The 26,678-nt window shown below is 40.8% G+C and overlaps 1 protein-coding gene across 1 annotated transcript; it reads left to right on the forward strand.

The window, feature by feature from the left end:
- On the forward strand, positions 1-26,678 carry LOC138763714 (leptin receptor gene-related protein). Its single transcript, XM_069938351.1, has 4 exons — positions 1-108; positions 18,554-18,629; positions 21,286-21,472; positions 24,419-26,678. The coding sequence occupies exons 1-4, from the start codon at positions 93-95 to the stop codon at positions 24,533-24,535; spliced, it is 396 nt and encodes a 131-aa protein (XP_069794452.1). The 5' UTR covers positions 1-92; the 3' UTR covers positions 24,536-26,678.

Consider the following 26,678-nt stretch of genomic DNA (forward strand, 5'->3'; position numbering starts at 1 on the left):
CGCGTTGGACGGCCGCGGCCTTGGGAGCGCTGCTGATTGGACGGTTTTCAGTTGGTTGGGCAGGGTGACGGAGGAGTTCGAACTGCGGGAAGATGGCGGGGATTAAAGGTAGGATACGCCAGAGCGCTGTCGTCGAATCACTGCTTGGAAGTGCTCGGTGGCCGTCTCGAACGCTTGAGGTCGGGAGCTCCGGATTCCGAGCTCTTGCTCTCGTCCGAAGGTGTTATATTCCCAGTGAAAGCCTTAAGGCTCTCCTCGGACGTCGCATCTCGTTGGTCAGCGGCGGGACTCCTCCCAATGTCATTCTTCACCCCAATTGAGTGTGAATCCCACAGCAAAACACTCTGAGAGCTTGGGCGTTTCCCCCTCCTCCTCCTCCTCTTGGGGACGGTCCCAGCGGTCCACATGTAGTACGGATGTGGGACCACTCTGTCAACTCCTTTTCCTCCCACACTTCAATGCTCTGAACTGTTAACCCGGTTTTGAGTGGGTTTATACGAGAGAATGTTTCAATAAACAATGAGTTTGTCATCAACTAAGAAAAGGTGTGTCAAGGGGGGGGGGGGGGGGGGGTGAGGATCCTCCCTTGGGTGTTTTCAGATGTTATTCACAACTTTTAATTTGTACTTTTGGTAGACCTAAATGACTCAAGTATTATATTAATCTGATAACATTCCCTTGGCAGAACTGGATGGGCAATTGCTTGATGAAACCTGGATCTGAATTAGGATATTTTGATAAAAGAGATTTAAGCATTTGAATGAAGAGAAGACGGGGACGGGGTACTGAACTTTAAGATCAGCCATGATCTCGTTGAATGGCGGAGCAGGCTCGAAGGGTCGAATGACCTACTCCTGCTCCTATCTTCTATGTTTCTATGTAACACAAATAAGATACAAGAATTGGTTGAGCTATGAGACAACTTTGGGAAGAAAGTTTCTGAGTTGAAAAAAAATAAAGATAGCCTTGAAGGTATATGAAAGCATAGATAACTAACCTGGTGGTAAGGTGGATCTGTACGAATCTGCCAAGTGCACTCCTTCCTTCACTTATCTTTTTTTTTGTGTGATGCAAGTCTCTTACCTGAGTGACCTGAGTTCAAATCCGGCACTGTCTGTAAGGAGTTTGTATGTTCACCCCTTCTTCTGGGTGGTCCAGTTTCCTCCCACCCTTCAAAATGTATGGGGTGGCAGATTATAATATGGGTATAATTGGGCTATTGGCTTCCACCTCGTTGTAAAAAAATAACTCTGGCCTTATGGGGGGGGTTCAAATTACATTAAGAGTTGTCACAGAAAGGAAATGGTGGAGTGGTTGTGGAGTTTGAAACTCATCTTCCAGTTAAGTGGGATTGTAAACAATCTGATTTGACTTTGATGATTGCCAGAATAGTTGAGAATGGCACATGGGAACAAAATTTTTGGTGGAGAATTGATCTTTCCATTATTTGTTTGAAAAATATTGCTGCTCATCTAGTACAGGATACCAGACACATCGACACAGCTAAGGCAGCCAGTCACCCCAGTGTTGTTGATAGACAAGCTATTAATGATGTTTGGAATGGAAGAGCTGAACCAAGGATTTTTGTAAAGATAAATTGTGTAAAGTGATCAATGCCTTTGGAAGGTAAGCACTGGTATGGATGCTAAATTGGCTTAGTGTCAGGAAGTTAAGTGTAAAGTTAAATAGATGTTTTACAGGCAGATGGTTGAGAGTATTACACTCAGAGTTGATCTTTGATGCTCTAATACCTATATCTCAGCCCAGTATATAACAACTGACATGTTAATTATCAAATGAGTTTTTGGACGATAGGTGGTTCAAAGGTGACCAACAACAGTTTTTAATTATAATGAGAATTTAATAAATAGAGGAAAACAATCCTTTTCTGATTACATACACCAAATTGTTTCAAGTACTCAGCTTTAATCCTTTAAAATTTTGAACACCTCTGCCTCCCTTGAATTTTCTCATGTGAGATGATTAATCCCATCTCCAACCATATGATTTTATTTTATTTCAGATTTTCCTTTATAAGAGCATAAAATAAAGCACATTTAATTTGAAATACTGTTTACAACAGTAGGATGTTTCTGAGATATAACCATATAACCACTTACAGCACAGAACAGGCCAGTTCGACCCTACTAGTCCATGGCGTAACATATCCCCACCCTCCTAGTCCCACTGACCAGCACCTGGTCCATACCCCTCCAGTCCTCTCCTATCCATGTAACTATCCAGTATTTCCTTAAATGTAACCAATGATCCCGCCTTGACCACATCTGTCGGAAGCTCATTCCACCTCCCTACCACCCTTTGCATAAAGAAATTTCCCCTCAAGTTCCCCTTATAATTTTCCCCCTTCAATCTTAAACCATGCCCTCTAGTTTGAATCTCCCCCACTCTTAATTGAAAAAGCCTATCCACGTTTACTCTGTCTGTCCTTTTTAAAATCTTAAACACCTCTATCAAGTCCCCTCTCAATCTTCTACGCTCCAGAGAAAAAAGTCCCAGTCTGCACAACCTTTCCCTGAAACTCAAAACTTGAAATCCTGTCAACATTCTCGTGAACCTTCTCTGCACTCTCTCTATTTTGTTTATATCTTTCCTATAATTTGGTGACCAAAACTGTACACAGTACTCCAAATTTGGCCTCACCAATGCCTTGTACAATTTCATCATAACCTCCCTACTCTTGAATTCAATACTCCGATTTATGAAGGCCAACATTCCAAATGCCTTCTTCACCACACCATCTACTCTCCTTTTAATTTTTTTTTACAAGATGCAGGAAGTTGATATACATCTGCATTAGGAGAACTTTTTTTAAACAGAAAATGAAAATCAATAAAAAAAAATGCAGACTGCAAACTGCAATTAAAAAGCTGTTTAATAAAAACTCAACAATTCAGGAGCGGCTGTGAAAAGAGAAATGGAGTTAAATGTTTTATCTGAATTAGGAAAGCTGAAAATATAAATTAATTTCATTGCAAAGATAATAGAGGAGGAATGTATAAAACTACAGAGATGCATCAAAATCTTAATAATCCAGCACCTTTGGGATTTTCATCCTATAGGACTTGCAATTTTTTTAATCAAGTGGCTGATACCCCTTAAAGCACACAAGCCAAAATAAAAATGTTAGTGAATCAGATGAATTTGAAGAAGTTCAGGAAGCTAGATGCCAAACCATTGCGATTTCTGAACATTTAATTGTCAGAGATCCACTGGATTTCTTTTGGGAGGAAGTTAGGTTACCATGGTGATAAGATGCTGATGAAGTTAACTGGTTGGTTGATGCAGGGTGCAATGACTGAGGGAGAAAATGAACAAAGGCTATAAGATGCAGTTGGAGCTGTAGGAAAAAAATCCAGCAGATTGACTAATGTTAGTGAGAGGAAAAGCCTGCGTCGATATTGTGGATGGCATATCTTGTGCAGAACAAAGCAAGCTAATTACTTTAAACTTTTGAATTCAATATTGAGTTCCAAAGGCTGGAATCTAGTTTGATGGAGGATGATGCCCTGTTTCTAAACCATTTGTTGAGCTCTATTAGAACATTGCAAGAAGTTCCAGTCAGATCAGAGTGTGATAGAGGATTAAAGTGACAGGTACCTGGAAGCTCATGGTTGATAAACTGAATGAAGGTGCTGCACAAGGTGGCCATCTGTTTTTCATTTGGTTTCTTTGGTGTAGAGGTTATGAGCATCTGGTACTAAAGTGGAAGAAGCACGTTAATTACTGCTTCATCTGAAAAGATGATGATGATGTATCCTGGATGATGAGAAGAGAAAAACCAGGAATTTCCTACAGCTATAACTAGAATTTCACTACTCATGCATGTCAGTTTTTATTTTGCTCTCTTGCTAACTATCCTTTTCAATTTGTTGATCAGATTGCTTCCTCAATAGACAACCTGACCTCCCCCTACCCTACCTGATACTACCTTTCTTTCCCTTACTCTTTTAAACTGGAAACTCTTTTTTCCCTTTGGCAGTTCTGACAAAGATCTCTGATTTGAAATATTAACTGTTTCTCTTTCCACAGATATATTCAGTAGAAAGATGTGTAACCAGTGACAGTAATCTCTTTCACATTTGAAAATGATCCTAAGAATTAACTGCTTATCGGCCTTTAAAGTGTCCAGTGTGAAAGCAAAATCAGCCCAACGCTGGTGTCAGATGACATAATCTCATGCCAGGGGTTGATGGCCTCGATCCCATGTACAATCTCCAGCGTCAGCAGACGCCAGCCGCCGTTGCCATCAGGCAAATGTGAAATGGATAATTGCATTATGGGATTAAAATTACCCAAGTTTTTGCATGAATGCAGGAATGTGAAGGAAGAAAAGATTAAAATGAAGGTTCAAACTTTGCTGTTGGAAAGTTGCAGCGGGTGGGGGGGTGCGTTGGGAGGGGAGAAGAGAAGAGAAGAGACATAGAGAGAGGAAATAACTAGCAAAAGCGAACAATTTTTAAACTCTGGAAAAATTAGTAGCACTATAGCACATAATTTATAAAGACTGGGGGAAAAAGCAAAGGTGGACCTGACTTCCCAGGATGCTGTGTGGCAGAGAAACTCCTCCATGAATGCTCCCTGCATGCAGCCATGCATGTAGCCCTTTCTCTGCTGCTTGGAATTCTGGGAGGACAGGTACGCCATCACTTTTTCCCCCACGGTATTTATAAATTGTACGCAATAGTGCTACTAACTTTCAAACACTATATAAATTGTGGACTATAGTGCTACCAACTTTCCCAGCCTGTTTAAAAATTGTTCGCGATTGCTATTTATTGCTAGCACTTTCCCACAGTCCTTATTAAGGTTTATATAGGTCGACACAACAGGGGCTGAAGGCCTCATTCTGTGCTGTACATAAAACTTAATTATGTTATAATTGGACATGATTAATTTTGTTCAAATATAAGATCGTAACATTGATCAGGATTTAGGGTAAGATCACGATCACTTGATGCATCATGACATCACCGGTAGAAGGTAGAACAGTCCTAAACCAGGGGATGGCCCTTTGCAAGTGGAAAGCGTTCAGTGTCCCAATTAGGAGTGGTCAGGAGTGAAAAACCAAACCCCATTCCTATCCCAGGTCACTGAACGGCCAATTTAGTGGGCCACAAGTGTGAAAGGGGCTAGTTTGGCTTTAATCACTTGAATCAACTTGGTACTTAATTCCTTGATGTCCTTCTCTATTCATTCTTGGGGGAAAAAATCGATGGTGTCTTAAAACAGTTATTCTCAGTTGTTTAATTCTTCGCCATCTATTTTTTCATCCCTCGACATGTTGTGAGGTCAATAATTATTTAACTGTATCTTTGTTACATTCAGTCTTGTGTACTATCAGTTAGTACCATTTCATCAGATGCAAGGATCGACAATGAGATAGACAACAGACTCGCCAAGGCAAATAGCGCCTTTGGAAGACTACACAAAAGAGTCTGGAAAAACAACCAACTGAAAAACCTCACAAAGATAAGCGTATACAGAGCCGTTATCATACCCACACTCCTGTTCGGCTCCGAATCATGGGTCCTCTACCGGCACCACCTACGGCTCCTAGAACGCTTCCACCAGCGTTGTCTCCGCTCCATCCTCAACATCCATTGGAGCGCTTACACCCCTAACGTCGAAGTACTCGAGATGGCAGAGGTCGACAGCATCGAGTCCACGCTGCTGAAGATCCAGCTGCGCTGGATGGGTCACGTCTCCAGAATGGAGGACCATCGCCTTCCCAAGATCGTGTTATATGGCGAGCTCTCCACTGGCCACCGTGACAGAGGTGCACCAAAGAAAAGGTACAAGGACTGCCTAAAGAAATCTCTTGGTGCCTGCCACATTGACCACCGCCAGTGGGCTGATAACGCCTCAAACCGTGCATCTTGGCGCCTCACAGTTTGGCGGGCAGCAACCTCCTTTGAAGAAGACCGCAGAGCCCACCTCACTGACAAAAGGCAAAGGAGGAAAAACCCAACACCCAACCCCAACCAACCAATTTTCCCTTGCAACCGCTGCAATCGTGTCTGCCTGTCCCGCATCGGACTTGTCAGCCACAAACGAGCCTGCAGCTGACGTGGACTTTTTACCCACTCCATAAATCTTCGTCCGCGAAGCCAAGCCAAAGAAAGACTATCAGTTATTTGCTGATGTGACATCTATTGAATTCCCTTGTTCAAGGAGATAATTTGAAACAGTGGAGTTGGTCATCAACAACTTGTCTGGCAGGACCATGCCAGGCTTTGCTGGACCTCTGTTTTATCTGAGAACATTGACTATTTTGGATTCTTATGGAAATGAAGATAGTTCTAGCTTTAAAATACACTTGCAATGCTTTAATCTCCGAAGTTTACAGAGCAGGATCTGAAAAGTGCTTTAGACTGCAGAGCCTTTTCAGGTTACTGCTTTTGACACTGAATGGATTGTCCTGAGTGAATGCCTGCCTGTAATTTCCTCAGACTCACTTTGAGAGACTTATTCTTAAAATCCACATCCTTTGCCTTGAAATAATTTTACCTTGATTGTGGCCATGCAACTATGCTTCTTAAATCCTTTTGCCGGTTGGTATTTAGTGTCTATGGTGCATTATTTTCTTGTCTTTAAATTATGATGTGATTAACCATTTCAATGCCTTTCCTTTGTATTAATCAGTTAAACTTTGCACATTTTCACTAGGCCATTTCATGTCAGGCCTCCGACTGGAGGCTGGCTATAAGAACGGATCGAAAACTTAAAACTTACCTTTCAGACAGCATCCCATTCATATCTGGAGCCGATGGAAGCGGGGAGACCGGTGCCATAGCACCACCATCATAAATACGCGGCAGAGCAATGGGCGTCTTCCCTACCCATAATTACTCATGCAGCTGGAACTGCTCTGTGGTTCCCAGAACAGTTCCAACTGCATGGGGGATTATGAGTAGGGAAGACGGCCATTGTTCTGTTGCGTTTTGAGCCACAGAGAGTGGCCCAAAGGCCAAAGCAGCCCAGTGTGGCTGTCCCAGTTCGCACTGGCCGCCCCCGTATGGCTCTCACCGGCCCCTGCTACCCCACTGGGTCACCACTGACAGCTTCCTCTGCCCTGACGGTCCCCTCTGCCCCTGCCTTGGAAGGAGAAGAGTAAGTGGGGAGATGGGTCGCGGGTTGACTGCATCATCATCCCGCCCCTAACCAGCAGCTGTACACTTAGGTCAGGCGGCGGAGATCATCCTTCCCAGAGAAGGGTTAGAATCTGGTGTTTTCCCTGCTTGAAAGTGCCTTCTGTTAATGGCCCCATTTGCTAATAAAGTGGATTCTAAAGATCCAACCTGTTCTTCCTTCAATTTCTGGTAAAATTCCAGACATCTTTCATGTGTCATTCCACATTAATGCTGATAACAATTAGTTTTTGCCTTTGAATGGTCTATTTTTATCTTCTGCACTGCTTCTTGTCAGATTGATTGTCTTATTTCTCATCTTGAATAAGATGCAATTTGTAACAGTTATATGTTGGGATGATCAAAATCTTTGACTTCTGTGTCAAATCTTACAATTAACTCTGCCTGAAAATTCAATCACATGGCCCTTCAGTTATCCTCCATAGAAAGAGTGATCGCCGTTTTCAGAGTCTGTTTATTTTCTGGTCTCTTAAGGAGCTCTTAAAAATTAAACTGGTGTCTTTGGGTGGAGAATAATTACATTTTGAAAGATTTTACTTGATTTAGAGACATACCATTTTCAGGCCAATGTTTTATTTTAATCATTTGAAATTGAGTTAAGGACTCGTGATGATTGAAATGCTTATTTTGTACTCAACCAATTTTGAAACATATTTTCAGACTAGACTTATCCTATCCTTGAATATATCAAGGAACATCTTAAAAGCAATTTTACTTTAAACAACTATATTGGAATAGAGCTTGATTTTGTTTTGTTCAAGGGGAATAATAGTAGAGGGACAAATAAATGTTTTTCAAAACGACTTCAACTCTGGGCCTAATTTGTGTTTGGATCACTAATCCTTTTTATGCTGAAACCCCACATTATAGCTGGCTCAACTAAAAAAAAGTGAATTTACCTTTTATGGTGACAACCTAAAATGTGGATCCCACATTGCCTTTATGGAGAGCAGAGTCGGGAGCCAGCTTCCGGAACTGAGGGGGGGGGGGGGGGCGAATAGTGCAGTTGCACGACTTGCCATCGTGACGTCAAACGTATGTGCCGGGAGTAAAAGCGCCAGCAGTGTGTGTTTTTACTTTAAAAATCATGCTTGGGTTGTGGGGTCATGATGTCATCAGCCCTCCCCTTTGCAGCCACTTTTAGTGACATTCCTTATATGGAGGAGGTGGAGCCACTACACTCCACCTTTAAGTGTACTCCTCCCACCCCCCCCCCCCCCCCCCCCGCCACCCGGCAGATGGAAGCTGGAGTGCATTCCTGCATTCCATCCTCCTTCAGGCCTTTTATGGAGTTAAATGCAGTGATGTAAATAAGGCGAACTCTGTCATTACAGTAGCCTTTTTTTTCCCTCTATAAAAGGGCCTAATGTCTGATAGCAGACTGTCATGTACCAATATAATTTCAGGGTTCTGATCCCTTTAATCTATCAATGGCTTAATTTGGACAGTTAAGAATGAAGTATTGCATAGAATTTCATTTGAAAAAAATAAAAGCTTAAAAATACAAAGTGCTTGCACTGGATAGGCCATGGTTAGAATTTTGTGCACAGCTCTTGTCGCCTCACCATAGGAAGTAAAAACACAAAAAGCTGGAGAAACTCAGCAGGTTAAACAATGTCTTTTATGTAGTAAAGGTAAAAATACAGAACTGACATTTCGGGACACCGTGGTTGAAGAAAAAACACAAAAAGCTGGAGAAACTCAGTGGAAGTAAAAACAAAAAAAAGGACTGAAATGACAGTTCTCTATTTTAACCTTTGCTACATAAAGGACACTATTTGACCTGTTGAGTTTCTCCAGCTTTTTGTGTTTTTACTTCAACCATGGTGTCTACAGATTTTTATGATCTTCTTCACCAGAAGAAGGAACTGATCGCACAGAAGGGATTGATCAGAATTTTGTCTGAATTGGAACACTTCGATTCTGGAGCTAGATTGGATAGGCTGCAGTGAAAAAGATTGAGGGGTGATATGATAGAAGTATATAAGATTATGAGAGGCATAGATTGGGTTATTAATTTTCTCTCCATGTTAAGGGTCTGAAAAAACTCAAAAGGGCATAAATTTGTAACAGAAAAGAACTTTGAAGGTGATTGGAGGTGGAAATTTTCTTTTACAGAGTTAATATCTGGAATATACTGTCTGACGAGGTAGTGGAGTCAGACGTAATTACTGCACTTAAGAGGCATTTTAACACTCGCACAGAAGGATACTGACCCATTGTGGACAAATGCGATTATTAGTATTGATAAGCAAATAGATCAGTATAGTATGGTGGGCCAAAGTAGCCATTTCTTTACTGCACAGTTCTTTGGTTAAGCTCAGCAACATAGAGAGAAACCGTTATTGTTGCAGGCAATTGGCGTTTCATTAGAATCCTTGCATTTAGATCCTTTCTTTACCTCTGGCTCAACATCGTTTACTTTTCGTTGAAGTGAACTGGCTGCTTGAAGTAAGCAATAACCGCTTTCAGATGGTCTGATAGAAGATTAGGCACCTGGAGGCGCGGCTAGAGGAATTCTGCTAGCATGTTTAGGTGGCCACGGAATGGATGGCTTTCTGGCACCTAAACGTGCCAGCTGATTGCTAGTCATCTAGGAGCAAATGCCGGCTACTCTGGACAGATGCCTAGACCTGGCCATGCTGACCTCGCGTCATAGCAGCGTGTCAAGGCATGCCTGACAAACAGCTCAGGCATGACTTGACTCCCGATGCCAGTCTCCTCGCTCGCCCGACTGCCGCTGCCGGACTCCCACCCCTCGCCTGCCCGACTCCCGCTGGCGGTCTCTCTCTCCCCCTCACCCCCAAAGCAGCAGTGTGGGGGGTGGAGAACGGCAGTGGCAACGGGAGTCGGGCGGGTGAGGGTGGGGGGAGACCGGCAGTGGGAGTCGGGTGGGCGATGGGGGAGAAACCGGCAGCGGGAGTTGAGCGGGCGAGGGTGGTAGGGGACACCGGCAGCGGAAGTTGGGTGAGGGTGGGTGGGGGAGAGACTGGCAGTAGGAGTCGGGTGGGCGAGGGGGGTAGAGACCGGCAGCAGGAGTCGGGCAGGCGAGGGTGGGTGGCAGAGAAACCGACAGTGGGAGTCGGGCGTGTGAGGAGTTGGGGGAGACCAGCAATGGGAGAGGGTATGAAATAAAATTTGAAAAAGTCTAATTTAGTCTGGTTTCTTTGTCCATGGAGTCAATGGCTGACGATGTCACCACTACGTCATCAGCCCGCCCCCTGGCAGCCTGGCCACTTTCAGCTGCCACAATCGATACTCCGAGGAGGCTAGTTATATCTCTCGGAGAAGAGTTGGGTGAATAACCCTCCTGGCCAGCTTTTCTGGTTTCAGATGGCCACCCGACAGTCGCACAGGAGTATCCTGTACGGCTTTACAATCAGGCTTTGTGGCCACCTGAATATTTGAGCATTGAATGTAATTTAGTGTGTTTCAGGGATGTCTGTTGTTTTTGATCTGGGTTAAATGCCTTGCTTTTCATACAGAATCATGTAAAAGCCAAGTCCAACAGCACAGGCATTTTGACCTTTTTGGTTTTGCTGTCTCACCTGAAAGAAGCTTGAGCTCAACTCTTGAATGTGTGGGGTAGTGTAACCAATTTTAGATCCAAGGTGAAAATTTTGAATATTTTCTTCCTGGCAAAAAAATCAGAAATTAAATCAAATAAATGTTTTGGGGACACGTGTACAAATAACAAACAAGATCAGTGGAATATTAGCCTTTATTTTGGGTGGCTGTTCAGCTATATAGCTTCTTGGCTGTACCTTTTTACTGAATCGCAGGAAGCATATTGAGGAGAGGGAGTGGGTTACAGTATAGTTTTAGGGCTAAAAGGTGAAATTGAATCTAGACGTGCGATCATACAGAAATGAAAGCTCAGTCATTCAAGAATGAACCAGGTGTTCATAAAATTTTCACTTTTATGCTGAATCATTCAGGTATCAGGTATCATTTATTTTTCACAACTAACACCATACAGCATTAAAACTGAGATAACGCTCCCCTGACATGGTACAAAAGCTGCCTCACAATACAATGCAACATACAATCAATTTTCAGAAACCAGACAATGGCACAAAGAGACAGGTTACAGGTAGATGTTATAAAATGTCTGCGAGTTTTGGGTGAAAAAGAACGTTCCCTGAGCCTGAGGGGCCACTGTTACTGACTTCTCCACAGATGTTAAGTCTACCAGTGGTAGGAACCCAATTATCACCCAGTCATGAGTTCATGGGGCCTGAGCCCTTTAGCACCAACCCTCCCGTGAAGCCCAGGCCTTCGTTTATCCATGAGACTTGACATGTCTCTCCTGACCTCCAAGCCCGGCTCTGCAACACTCGTTGCACTGAATGCCACCTATGACTCCATCGCTTGTCCTTTTTACTCAGTCCCATAATAGTCAACTCCGACAACACTCCAAAGAACTGAAGAACCAACCAGCCTCTTCCTCCCGGCCATACCTGAAGCTTCATTCCTCTGTTGGGTGAGTTCCACAACTCTGCAGGATCTGCTCGGACCCGCTCCCATTCGGTGTGTTCCACTGGCAACACACACCTCCCTGCAGTTTAATTTGTTCATGGTTTTAAACATCTAAGTTCTTGCAGCAACTGTGATCAGAAGTAGCTGCTGCAGACAAGTCTGCTGTGAGAAATGTTCATGCAAGGCCATGAAGGGATGTATTTAGAACCAAACAAAACCAAAGCCTCTGTAATGAATCTGAGGAGATTTGGCATGTCTTTGAATACTCTATCATGCTTCTGCATGTGCACTGTGTAAAGTATCCTGACTGGTTGTATCACACCCTGGCTTGGTAATTCAAGTGACCAGGAACACAGAAGGCAACAAACATAGCCAGGTTCCCAGCCTGTTTGCAGCCTCCATTGAAGACCTCTATATGAGGCACTGCCTCAAGAAGGTGGCCAAATGATAAAGGACCTGGTTATATCCTCTTCTCACTTCTACCTTTGGGTAGAAGGTACAGAAACCTGAAAACCAGCACCTCTTGGTACAAGAAGTTTCCATTGGCTGTAAAACATCTTCCTGGGAGCCCCGACCACTCTTGTGCTGGAGACTCCATTGCTAAGTCGCACTCTGGCCCCGGCCACCTGCAGACCAGAGCTCCCAACGCCTCCAATACTGGTTTCCACTTGGGCACCAAACATCCACAGGCCCGAGTTTCCCATTCTGCTGACATGGATTCCCACCTTGGCCCCAGCTGCCCATAGAGTTCTCAACACCTATGCCATTAACACCGTCCAGGCTGCCCACATAATGGAGCTCTTGGCCCCTCCACCATTAACCGCGATCCTGGTTGCCCACAGGCCTGAGTTCCTGACACCTCTGCCACTAACACAGTCCACATACTGGAGCGCCCAATGCCTTTGCTGTTGCAGGTACTAACTCCAGTCCTGACCATTTCCTGTTCAGGCATGCACGCTAACTCCCTCGCCCATTCCCACACCAAACAGCCTCTGCAAGTATGACATCTTGGATATCTCCAATGCTGGATCCCACTGTCACATCTTCCTCACAACCACTCCTTACCCTTTCCAGCCCTCTTACACTTCTCCCTACTCATTCCCGTCTACTCCTTTTAGCTGTCCCTTTCTTCCCACCCCATAGCCCTTGCACTCTTTCATCTTTCCCCAACTCTACTCTGACTCTCCTGCACCCTTCACTTCCCCTGACTTTACCAAACCTCCACTTCGCCCTCCTCACTGACCCTTGCCTGGTTATTACCACAGGCTTTACCTTCATCCCCTTTTGCCCACACCTCAAAGAGTTCCAAGCATGCCATGATGTCAACCTCTTTTTCTGTCATCTCTGTCTCAGTGCCCACATCTTCCACTATAATTCTCCATTCCCCTGAAGACAACTTCTCTAGCCTATAGCCTTCTTTCTTCTCTTGAACATCTCATGCTGGGCATCTGCCTGCTTTGGATCTTTATATTTTCAACTGCCACCGAGACATCAATCATTCACCAATCCTCTCATTTATTCCTCCTTGGAATGCTCTGGTTTCCACACTTTCCACACCAATCCCATCCTCACTTTCAAACCTTCAAATAAGGGAGGTGCTCTTATGGTCTGGTGCACAGATCTCTGGCGAAGCCAGACAATGGTTCTCAGACACCTCCTCATACATACCCCTTCAGTAGGAATATCAAGCCATAGTCTCATTTACCATCTCTAATCATCATTTCCAGTCATTTCCCTCCCACAGTCTCCATTCTCAACTCAACACTGGGTACCTCCTACCCAAGATCCATAAACCCAATTGTCCCAGTAGACCCATTGTTTTCATGTACTCCTGCGCCACCAAATTGGTATCATTGGTATCATTTTACTTCGACTCCATTTCTCCCCCAGTCCCTCCCAACCTACATCCATGATATCTCAAATGCCTTATATTAAATTAACAACTTACAGTTGCCTGAACCTGACTCTTATTTTCACTAAGGATTTCTGGTCTTTATTTCCCCCATACAGAAGGTCTCAAAACCCTTCATATCTTTCTCAACAACAGAACTAACCAGTGCCCCTCCACCACTACCCTCCTCAGCCTGGCAGAACTTGCATGGGGCCATGGGATGGGGGGGGGGGGGGTGTTGCTGGTGGTAGGGGGTGGAATTGAAATAGTTGGCCACTGGGAGATCCCTATCATTGCTGCGGACAGAATGAAGGTGCTCAATTAAATTATCTCCCAGTCTGTGTTGAGACCTCAATTTGTCTCATCTCACTTTCTCAGTGTACCTGCATGGGCTCCAGCTAGGCCTGGCCTTTTGTGTGCATTGTGGAGCAATCCATGCTCCTCAACTCTTCCTCTGCTATATTGACAGCTACATTGATACATGATGAACTCGTTAATTTTCTTCATTTTGCTGCTAACTTTCTTCCCACTTGTTCAATCTCTGGCAACACTCTTTACTTTCTTGATCCTTCTATCTTTGTCCCGGGAGACAAACTTTCTACAGACATTTTTATAAACCCACCGACTCCCACGTTTACCTCGACAACACCTTTTCACACCCTGTCCACTGTAAATATTCTATTCCTTTCTCTCAATTCTACCATCTCCATCACATCTGCTCCCTGGATGAGATCTTCCATTCTAGATCATTCAAGATGTCCTTCTTCAAAAAATGTGGCTTCTGCTCAACTCAGTCCCTACCTGCTCTCCTCCATTTTCCGTTCAACTGTCTCCTATGTTCCAAGATGTAACAAGGACAGGATTCACCTTTGACCCCCCCCCCCCCCCATTCTCTGCATCCAACGTATTATCCTCTATAATTTATGTCACCTTCAACATGATATCACAACCAGACACATCTTCTCCTCCCCCTCCCTCTCTGTCTTCAGCAGGGACTGCTCCCTCTGTGACTCCCTTGTCCAGTCATCCCTTCCCACTCTATCCCCCTATGTGACCTGAAGAAGTGCCACACTTGTGCCCATCTCTCATCTCTCACCACCATCCAGGGCCACAAACAGGCATTCAAATGAAGCACTCTTATGAATTTGCGAGAGTCATCTATTGCATCAATGCTCCTGTTGTGGCCCTCACCTTTGCCTGGACAAAGACTGGTAGATTATTTTGTTGAGCCTCTTCGCTCTGTTTACAGCAATAGTGGGGATCTTCCAGTGGCCAACCATTTCAGTTCCAATTCCAACTCCAGCACCGACAATTCTGTCCATGGCCTCGTGCAGTGCCAAATCAAGGGCACCCGCAAATTGGAGGAACAACATCTAATATTCCACCTGGACACTCTGCCTTGGGTTGCTCTCCTATTTTGCACTCTTTGCCATCGCTCTGTCTTTTCTCCACCTCTCCACCCACTTTCTTCTCCATTCGGAGAGCTATCCCCTCCCCCATTGCTCCTCAGCTTTTGTCTCTTGGGCCCTCCCTCCCTCACTAATCTGCCTATGACCTCTTGCTTGTGGGCCTGTGCCCCTCCACCCACCATTTTATTCAGATACCTGCCTGTTTTATGCTCATGCCTTGATGTAGGGCTCAGGCCCTACAGGGACAATGTACCTTGTGACATGTTGAGTTTCTCCAGGATCTTGGAGAAAATTGTGGCACTGCTGTTATTGCTGTGGAGTGGAGACAAGTGCTCTCGTGTGGGGATGGGGGGGGGGGGCGTGTTGTCTAACTGTCCAGCCCGACTGCCATAAACTGCACAGGCTTTAAATGGCCAGTTAATGGAGCCGACAGTGGTTTTAATTAAAAATTCTGCGCCCAAGATGGTGGTGCGTATGATTGACAGTGGCCACGATGTGTTGAAGACACTGGGGAAGCAGAGGACTGGCGCAGGGCACCAGAAAATGGGGACATTTCCCCCCCCCCCCCCCCCATTTGAGAAGGAGATGCAGAGGATAAGACCTATGGGACTGTGACTACAGCAGCAGACCAGTGAGGGGTTCTATTGGTGACTTGAGGTGGGGAACCTGTGCAGGCTGGTTGCTTGTGACTGCGGTCGAGCGATTCACACCAGGCAGTGGACAGCTGGAGTCTGGCTGAAGGGGCACCAGATATTGAAACTGGGATTCCAGAGGGTATGGAGGGTGCTGAAGGTTTCCTGGCCTTGTCAGGGTTTCGGATCTGGATAGCTACAGGGGCTGTGGCACTGCTGGAGGTGAATCCATGGACACCTGGGACTCCACGGGGACTCTCTTGCTTTTCTTTCTCTGACTGTAAGAGGCACTTCAGGTAATTTCTGCTGATGGTGAATCTGTCTGTCTCATGGCAGATAAAAGCAAATTACATGTAATATTACACTATCTTTATAACATGATGTTACGAGCCCAGAGGACCCCAAAACCCAGCAGCAATAGAAATTCACCAAGAAAAATGGTTACTTAAAAAAAAATTGCTTTTAATTTTCTTTAAACATAAAAAATAACATCAAACTTTATTGCTATTAACTTAACCTAACTTAACCTCCTTCTAATTCTAAGTGCATGTGTATGTAATGTGTATATATTCAGGAAAGTTCTTTGCTTTAATAGTTCAATCATTCACTTCTCACTTCTTCAAGTTCACTGGTATCCGGCAATTCTTATGTTGTGCACAGAATTTAACATTTATGAATTTTGACTAGGCCCTGGTGCTTAAAGGTAAATGGTTACGGCTCAGGAAGGTTCTTGTTGGTTTCAGAGAGAGATTTATTGCTGTTGGACACACACACACACAAACTGATTCCCTCTGATTAGCCTCTTCAGTGTCTCTTGCTGAAGAAACTTGCCCCATCATGGGTTTTCCAAATGATAGCCTCTTTTTCCAATCACCACAGAGTTCCTCTTGTTTTCCTTATTTCAGGAGAAACACTCTAGCCAGCTTCTCTCTCTCTCTCTCTCTCTCTTTCTCTCTCTCTCTCTCCAAAGAATTACACGCTTTTTCCTCTCTCTTTTTGCAAAACCACATGACCCCTCTTAGAACAGCAAACTGCAACCAGACAGATTGCTGGCATCGGAATCAGTTTCTGAGCCTGGACATCTGTTGCTTTAAAGTCAATAGTTCATTTTTTTCCACAACATCAGTCCAATTAACCTCTACTTGTGAAGTCTTCAAAGTTTCTGTAAAGTCGCTAAGAACATGAAGTCTTTGCTTATGCATAACTCTTGCATTTTAAATGAGATTTCTTTTATGAAATGTAAATGTCTGTTTGTGAAGTGACCTACACTAAACCCCCTACTATCTATCTCTTAAAAACATATATATATATTTATTTATAATATAACCCATAACACATTACAATAAAGGAATCTTGGAATCTTTTTGTATAAACTCTTTCCATTGGCCATCAGACTCTTGAAACCTCCCAGGTTACACTAATTATCGTCTGCTCCATCACTACAGAAGGGCTGTGTCATTATAGTAATACCATTTGTTCTTGCACTATGGTAAATGTGAATATTTATTATCTATCATCTTTATTATTTCTTTTTAATTTAATGTATAATGTTTTAAATGAGGTATCTGGCTGCAGCAACTAAATATTTCAGTGCTTATGTACATTATACATGACGATAAACTCCTTATCATTAATCTGATCAGCTAAGGACTTCCTTCTGTACCAAATATGTCTAAGAATAAAATGAGGAGTGGTGCAACCATGATCTGTTTGAGAGGCTATATAACATATGTCTCGTGTTCTTACTTCCAACAAAATGCTGCTTCTCCACAAAACGATATGGAAAAAAAAACTTGAAATGGGCTTGGATCCACAATTTTATCCTTGTGTTTGAACTGCTCAGATTTCAGTGATAACTTGAGAGAATTGGGTGGGAAGGGCTTTGTCACAGATTATTACTGTTCTGAGCAAGGTAGACCATAAATTGATTGTAATTTGCAAGGGATTGAAAATAAACATTGGTTGTGTAAAAGGTACTCAAAGGATTAGAGGTCTGGAGGAATAAAACCAGTGAAATGCAGAAGAAATATGTCATCAGGTGAGGAACGTGAAGCGACAGACGAGCAATTTATGTGCATACAATATGGTGAATTCCACACTGAAGAATCTTGGAGTTCCTCTCATGATGGCATATTTCTTGTGAACAAACTATAAAATTAATTTTTCTTTGAAGATTTATGCATTTTTATTAATGTAAATGGTATAGTACATTCTGTCTGCTACATTGTTAATACACTCAATATAGGTGGACACTAAATTTTGCTTTAAATGCACAGTATTTTGAAAAATGTTAAACATTAGCATACATGCTAAATCTTGGTGATATTTATTTTTACATATATTTTACAATCTGGGTGTCATTTGCAAGTCAGTATTTGTCCATCTCTAATTGTCCTCTGACAGTTTATTATTATATTTTGGAGAGCTTTTTAAGTATGAGCCATGTTAGTTGCGTGAAACATGAAAGTCTGCAGATGCTGTGAATGGAGTAAAAACACACCAAAATGCTGGAGGGACTCAGCCTGTCTTTTCACTGTCCAGAGACAAAGATATTTTGCCAACATTTCGGGCCTGAGCCCTTCTTCAAGGAATAAGCAGAATGAGGCAGAAGCAGGAAATCTCAGTCTCAGAATTTAGACAATGCTGGCTGGGGGAGCCGATGCTTATGACCTTTTTTTATAGTTACTGCATCCTAAAGTATGCAGATTTTAACACAGAGACTAACATTTAATTCCACAGTTTTAACATTGAGGAGGAAAAAAATTGAAGTTGAAAAATGCAAGCCATTGTGAAATTCATAAAATGAAATGCAACACATGCAATTTTTAAAATAAGAGAAGTGAAAGTTGAGTGAAGTCTTGGGTATCAGCCAATGAACAACTTTTGATAAATCCCATCAAGTGGGAAAAATAAGGTTGTTGAAATTCCCCATAATAAATAGCATGATAAAATGACTCTACTTTTTTATTGCAGCTCTGGTTGGTTTATCCTTCAGTGGTGCCATAGGTCTGACTTTCCTCATGTTAGGATGTGCCCTTGAACACTATGGGTAAGTTTCTGACTTTTTAATCTTTTAATTAAAGCTCATGTTTTTAAAAAAAAAAATGCATATGCTGTTTGTTCCCTTCATAGGACTATTTCTAACCAGTAAGAAGTTATAGTAAGTGCTGAATTGTCACTCTTCAGCAATTGCTTTATTGCTTTCAGATTTGTGGAGAACAGCAGGTTAAAACAAAACGTCACCCTGATGAGGAAAACCTGAGAAGCTGATTGGACACTTAAAATGTCTCAGTGTGGTGTTGAAGAGCCCAAATTAATATATTTCACAATATGTTACCACTAGCATTAATATGTGAAGGTTATGGAAGAAATGGATCTTAAGAAGGGCGTCCATGGTAAAAAAATGTTGGTGGCGATCCTGAGATTGGAGAATGCAGGGAAATACAGTAAAACCCCTGTTATCTGGAATGCAAATAACTGGCAACCTCAAGCAACCAGTAAAAAAAAACCAAGGAAAATAAATATAGTAAATACATTGAAATAAATATGAATAAATAAAAGAAAAGTTTAAAATTGTAAAAGTAAATGTTCTCTGAAGTAATGCATAACCCTTTGGTGAAGATGGGAGCAAATATTCAGCCACCGGAGTATCTTGGACGCACTTTGCTCATAGCAGCTAATTGAATAAAGTTTGAATAAAGTTGTTTTTGAATAAAATTGAGTCACCCAGGATGAAGAGCTGGTTGATGCTGCTTGCTGTTGGGGTGACTCTCTTAAAGTGTCTCCTGTTATGAGCCCAGAGGACCCCAAAACCCAGCAGCAATAGTATTTGCCAAGACAAATTGTTACTTAAACAAAAGTTGCTTTTAATTATCTTTATACAAAAAAACAGAATCACACTTTAACTTATCACTATTGTTGCAGGACACCCACAACTGATTTACTTCCATTAGCCACTTCAGTGACTTGCTGATGAAACCTGTCCCCTCAGGGTTCTCCAGATGATAACCTCTTTCTTTCAGGTCACCATAGAATGCCTTTTTGTTTCTCTTATTCCAAGTCAAACATTAGACACCCAGTCCTCTCCTCTTGCATGAACCACAAGGACTTTGACCAGACTGAACTAAGCATTCACAACCCATCTTTCAAATGGGGTTTTCCACAAGCTTGCCAGCTTGTCCTGTTCCTGTCACATCTGTTGTTGCTGACTGTAACACTAGAAGTGATCTCTGTGTGTGTGTGTCTCTCTCTCTCAGAGAAAACCTGTTTTACTTTCTCTGCAAAATCCCACGACCCTCTTAGAACAGCAAGTTCCCCTCCAGACAGAAGGCAGCTCCGACAAGCTCTTTCATCTGTTGCCTTTTTGTAAACAACAGTCCATTAGTGAAGTCTCTTGGGCACTCTCCAAAGCTCTTGCAAAGGCTGTGGGACCGATATGTCTAGCATTAGCAAGCTCCAGTATTTCAAATAAGATCTGTTTTAAAGTGTTTGTATGTGACCTACACTAACAAACTTTTCCCAATTTATCTCCCAAAAACATATCTATATACTCTGTTTAGTAAGAGTCTTTATCTTTATTGTTATATTATTGAATATATTTGTAAGGTTTTATCTGTAAATTTGGGGGAGGGGGGGTTAATTATGATGGTGGCACATTTAGCATAGTGGTTAATGTAACACTGTTACAGTGCCAGCGACTGGGGTTTGAATTCAAATTTAAATTTTGTTAGTTGTGGGAATTTCCTAATGAAAGTGATTTTTTTTTCAAATTACTTTACATTTTGCACTCTCTTGTAAACTGTTTATTCTTAATGCTGGTATATTAGTTAGACATTATAAGAGTAAGTCTCAAGCAACCATAACATTTGCTTACCCACCATCTACCAATCAGTGTAGGTGCTGGGTAGAGGTTTTAATGTACTCAACTACCTTTAGGTTTTGGTGGATCTAACAGAACTTGGGAAAGGATTATGCACTGGAAATAATAGAGTTTGACAGTGTGAAGAGATTACTAGACAAGAAAAATGGGTCTGGCAGTTCTGCGAGGAGTTGGGGGAAACTGATCCAGGACAGAAGACTAGGTGCTGATCTGATGTCTAGCTGCTTCTTTCCTGCCAATCAAGTTTCTTCTAAGATTATAATATCCATTGCCCACCACTATTTTCCCTTATTTTTTACTTTATGTGTCTTGTTCAACTGTTTTGCTCCCGTGTCTTCTTCCTTGTCTCCACAATGTCTTCTTTGCCACCTATTCCAGTTTACATATTTCTGAAAGTTTACAATTTCCTAACATTCCTTTGGCTAAACAAAAGAGAGATTATCTGTACAATAGAAGCACAAGATCATTGCTGTCAAAGAAATGAATTTCCAAAGGGATGGAGATCAGATTATGCTTTAATTGATTGTAAAAATCACCAGAGTGCAATGTTATCTTTCTGAGTTGATATATTTTGCATCCTTCTGAAGTGGAAAATTATTTGCTATTCTAGCTACTTATCATTGATCTTTTCCTACAGTCTGAAGATCTCAAACCTCAAATTTATCTCCTTTGACTTTTCACCTCCAGTTGTGGCTATTAATTTTAAGTTTCCTCTGTGAAAGTTTGTTCTATGGAATCATGATTGGGCAGAATTTTTGCAAGTTTTAACAATTATCTACAAGTTTAATAATTTTTTTTTTTGCTTTCATTTTTAAATCCACTACAGCGTTTACTGGCCATTGTTTGTACTGATCTTTTATTTCCTGTCACCTATTCCGAGCTTTATTGCACGAAGATTGGGTGATGACACTGATGCGGCAAGCAGCGCCTGTCGTGAACTTGCATATTTTTTCACCACGGGTATTGTTGTTTCTGCCTTTGGGCTCCCAATAATACTTGCTCGAGTTTCAGTGGTAAGTCCTTCCTAAGTGTTAACTGACAGACGTCTTGTCATTCAGTCTCATTTCCTGTTTGTAATTTTCTGCTTGTCAAAAATAGGATACATTCTGTAGGGTGGATATAAAACTGGTGTATGGTGAAATTAAAGGGTCAAAAAGCATTGTTTAAAGATTAAAGTTGAGCTGGACATGATCTTGTACTAATATAGAGATGGGAGGAGATGGTCTAACAATGTTACAACTCATTTGTGGTGAAATATGACAACTTTGCAAGCAGATTAGTTTAACTTTAAACTGTTTCCAGAGAGACGGATAGAGTTTATGATTGGTGACTGTATCAGTCCAATAATTAGCTGGATGATATTTCTGTTCTTGCATTATTCAGTGTTGAACAAATATTCTTGTAATGAGGTAAAGGTGGGTGATGTTTCTGTACATCTCAAAATTGACAGCCTTTCTGGGTGATGCTGTTGAGGGAGAAAACTTAAAAAAAAATAAAATGCAGAACCAGTCCAAGGAATTCAGAAACAAAAGCAGAATAGCTAATAAATGTTGAATACATTTTTAATATTTTGTTCTGAGTTTGTGTGTCAAAGAAAATTTTCAGCTTCTAAAATACCCATCAGCAATCTGAATATTTTGGAGAATAATTTCAAATCTGAAGATCAACAAATTAATTGATACGTAAAAATAATTTTGTTCATTTAAGAATTCGTTCTTTGGTAAATATAATAGAATCCTGTTTTTATTTGAAAAAAAAATGATAAACTCTGCTGAAGCTCAAAATATTAAATAAATACAGATGACCCCTTGTCACAGGGAGGCAAGGATGTTAAGTTCCTAAAAACTAGTCCAATTCACAATTTTTCCAATCTCCATCAATTGTGCATGCCTCAAAAACACAAGTTGAAAAAGATAACTTTTATTTAAAATCTCTAGGCAAATGAATTTTATTTCATATCTTAGATTTATTAGTAGTGTCTGAATTCTGTGAAGGCACATTTCCCTTACCTGAATGGCAAAAATGCAGGGATCACCTTTATCAAATTTGAAACTCTGCACTAGTCAATATCTGTAGAGAAAGAAATAATTAAAGCTTCAAGACAGTACCTTTATATAAATTTGTTTTTTTTTAATAAATTCTCCCCCTTGAACTCTCTTAATTGCCTGATGCATGCATGGCTGAAGATAGGAAATCACAAAGACTGGGTGATTTAGTACCATAAAACAAAGGAACAGAAACAGGCTAGTGAGTCTGTCCCAGCATTTAATCATAAGCTGATCCATTATCCCACTCAGCCCCACTACCCGGCCTTCTCCCCATAATTTTTGATGCTCTGCCTAATAAGACCATAAGACATAGGATTAATTTAGCATGAACACAGTCCCGCACCTCCACAAATTTTGTAGTCGAGTATCCCGCAATTGGGGACGTCGCAGGCATCAGCACACCCAAAGTTCTCCCCCTTAATCCTAGAGATTGACAGCACAGAACTGGCCATTTTACTTACCACTTCCAGGCCAGATTTTTAAAAATTTGACCATCTGTTCTCCTTTCATTTTCCCATATTTGATTTGTATCCTCCTCTGCCTTGCCAATTTAAGCACCTAAGCATAGTGATCGTATCTGACTTCATCTCTGGCAGCGAGTTCCAGATATAAAGCATTTTCTAATGTTTTTAAACTCTTTCCTTTCTCCTGAAATCTGTCTTTTTATATTTGATACCTCTACCAAAGGAAAATTATTATCTATGCACAAAATTTCATATACCTCTGTTAGATTACTTCTTTGTTCCTGGGGGGGGGGGGGGGGGGAAACAGCCTGTGCAATCTCTTGTAATTAAAGATCTGTCCAGTCAACATTCTGGTGAATCTCCTCTGAATTCCTATAGTGTGACAACCAGAACTACACCTAGAATTTCCTAACCAGTATTTTGTAAAATTATGTCTAAACTTTTAATTTCTTTGCTCCATCCCATGAAGGCAACCACGTCATGCGTCTTTATCACTGCCCTATCCATCTACATTGCCACTTTTGGGGTGAAACAAGAAAGTCTGCAGGCATTGTGATTGAAGAATTTCCACAAAATTGCTGGAGAAATTAAGCCGATCCCAGAGTGTCCATAGGAGACAAAGATATATAACCAACATTTTGGGGCTGAACCCTTCATCTTACCTTGATAAAAGGCTCAAAGCATTTGTTAAGTATCTTTGTCTTTCATGGAGGATGCAGGGCCTGCTGAGTTTCTCCAGCAATTTTGTGTTTGCCACTTTCAGGGAACTGTGGACTTTGAATGCTGAAGTCCCTCTGTTCATCAACATTTCTTAGTCCACAACCATTAACTATATATATCCTGCCACTAAATAATTTCTCAAAGTGCATTGCCTTACACTTGTTGAGTTTAAATTCCATTTGCTAATGTCTCACCCAACCTTTCATCTGATCTGTCCCCTGCCTTTCCAAATAAATATACATCCTATCCCTTAGGATTTCTCCCATAATTTCCCTACCTATATTTACATCTCACTGAACTATCGATAAATTTATTTTCATTTTCTGTCCCTATCTGTACATGGGCAAAGAAAAAATTTAGCTCAAGGCTTATGAACAGTATCATAAAATTAAACCATTGCACCTTGGGATCAAAGAGAAAACATATTATGTCATCCAATCAATATTTTGAATTAAATGTTAATTACTTTATTGATCTATAGAGGTATGTTCCATCCAGTCAACTCATTTAAACAAAATAATTTACATTCTACCTTGGATGATTCAATTGCATGAGCTTCATTGGGAATTTAATATGAAAAAGATTATTCATGAGCCAGCAATTAATAACAGGATTGTGGGTAGCTAATTTATGCTGAAATATTTGAATATGCATTGTCTAAGGTACAGGTAATGTTCAATTTAAAAAATTTTTTTTTGAGGTTTCTGTTCTGTGTTTCGTATTTCAGATCCAGTGGGGAGCCTGTGGACTTGTGCTGGCGGGCAATGCAGTAATCTTTCTGACTATTTTGGGCTTTTTCCTTGTGTTTGGTAGAGGGGATGACTTCAGTTGGGAGCAATGGTAGTGTTTTGATGATCCTGAATATGATGACCCTTTGATTAGCATTGAAGCTGGACTTACTGTAATTAAAGTGCAGTGTACAGTATCTGAAAAATAACTAAGCATAAAGACCTAAGAATCATCAATCTATTTAATTTAGATCTAAATTTTTACTAAACTATCATATTTCCAAAACTGTCATATTTCCTGAGGGTCTGCAAACATTTTCTTCCAATGACCAATGAATGAAATTAATTACAGAGTGCATGATGGCATCTTCTCAGTTGAGAGAAGTAAATACTCCTTGGCCCATTAAAACTTGCATCAGGTTTTTAGTTAATATATGAGATCATCAAAAACTAACAGAGGAAATTTCATATGATAGGTGGTGGCATGTTTGCGCAAGTTGTAGTTGGCATGGGATTTACTGTTGGCCCACATGGAGGTAAAGGGACATATAAACTTTTATCAAGTAGTTAGTTGTTTGTCATGCCTCTCTTTAGGCAAAAGACCATAATAATTGACCAGACATTTTGCTTGGGGTCAACATAATTTCAGTGCATCTTAAGCAGCTCTATATATTCTTTCATAAGTTTAGAAGTTTCAGTCTTTGTCCTTTTGATATGCTTTAAGAACCTGATTTTATTATTTAAAATACAATGTATTTAAGATCTCCAGGATTTGTTTTTTTGCATAGCTCTATGCAAGTTAAAGGGTTGGAAATGCTAAACAATAGAAGCACTACTCAAATATCCTTGACAACTTTTGTATTGTAGTAAGTGTACCCTTTCTAATATTGACTGTCTCAAACTCTGAAGAGGGTATTATTTTATTAAATACAGACATTTATTGTTTCTCTGTGTTTCAACATTAAAATTTATGGAAGAGGAATCTGTTGTGCCCAGTTCAAACTGACATTTGAAAGTGACCATCAGAAAAGTATGTGATGGGATAATGGAAGATTGACACAGATTATATCGTGTACTATATATAAACAATAGTTGGACAGAATTATGGATGGTCATTCTGGATATTGTGTTCCCTTCAAGAAAGCTTTTAATTCGATATTAAGCCAAACTCAAAGATCTATGCATGGATGTAACATTAAATGCCATGTGTGTGGTATCTCATGCCACCATGATTTACGTTATTGATGTTGATAATATATGGAACCAGGAATGGGAAACTCATTAAATTTCTGTAATGTGACCACCATGACGATTTCTGTGTTTGTCTTCTCTGCTTCCAGAATAATCTTGTAACTAGTCCATAGAGCATGCTTTATTTTTGTTTGGAGGAAGCTTTGGCCTCACATTATAACATACGTCTAATAGAATTATAAAATCTAGAGTTTGATGATATTAGATGAATGTCTAATATGTTTGTATGATAGTGTCTGCTTCGTTAAACATGATTTCCACATTCTTGCAGTAAAATTGTCCAAAGTAATTTTTGGCCTGATAATTTAAAATGCAGCCAAATTGTAATTGGAGGAAAAAAAGCATTCTGAACTGAGTTATTTTATTCCATTATTTTATTTGTTGATTTGATATCTTAAATAAAACATTAAAAAAAAACTAATTTCAAACCCAAACCTTTAATAAAAAAAAATAAAGTAATTTAGTGGTGAAGATTTTAAATATCTTAAATAATGCTCATTGGTCATTGCTAACATAAAAATGAAATATGGGGTGCAAAATTATCAGCATTATTAACTTGTGTGCTGACAAGGTACAGGTCATGAATCAATTCCTTGCCTTCAAAATGTCTAATGATTGCACTATCGTTGGAAACTAGTGTTAATTATTTTTGTTCATTTGATAAAACATACAAGATTAGCATTAATTATTCATCTTCAAATTTGGAGTTTTTTTAAAATAGACTTTTTGTAGAGGCAGATTTTTGTTAAAAGCGGATCCCCTTTGGTTGAAGTTTCTTATTTTGATTGTAAAAATATTATAAGCTTCAAATGTCACAGTTTGCTTATAAACTTTTGTATGTGACTTGTTTACTAAATATTATTGTCAATAAATTTTCAATACGTTTTCCACTTCATGTGTTGTAAAGTAAACTAATTGTAGATTGGTGAATTAGGTGATATGTCAAATTGATTCTTGTGTTTTTTTTTTGAATTTAAATGTATGCCAATAAAATGCATTTTTTTGTTA

This window comes from Narcine bancroftii, chromosome 5, assembly GCF_036971445.1.
Source record: "Narcine bancroftii isolate sNarBan1 chromosome 5, sNarBan1.hap1, whole genome shotgun sequence".
Taxonomy (NCBI): Eukaryota; Metazoa; Chordata; class Chondrichthyes; order Torpediniformes; family Narcinidae; genus Narcine; species Narcine bancroftii.

Coding starts and splice junctions, on each gene's coding strand:
- LOC138763714 (XM_069938351.1), top strand. Junction 18,630..21,285: donor TGTGCCCTTGAACACTATGG/GTAAGTTTCTGA, acceptor AATCCACTACAG/CGTTTACTGGCCATTGTTTG. Junction 21,473..24,418: donor TACTTGCTCGAGTTTCAGTG/GTAAGTCCTTCC, acceptor TTCGTATTTCAG/ATCCAGTGGGGAGCCTGTGG.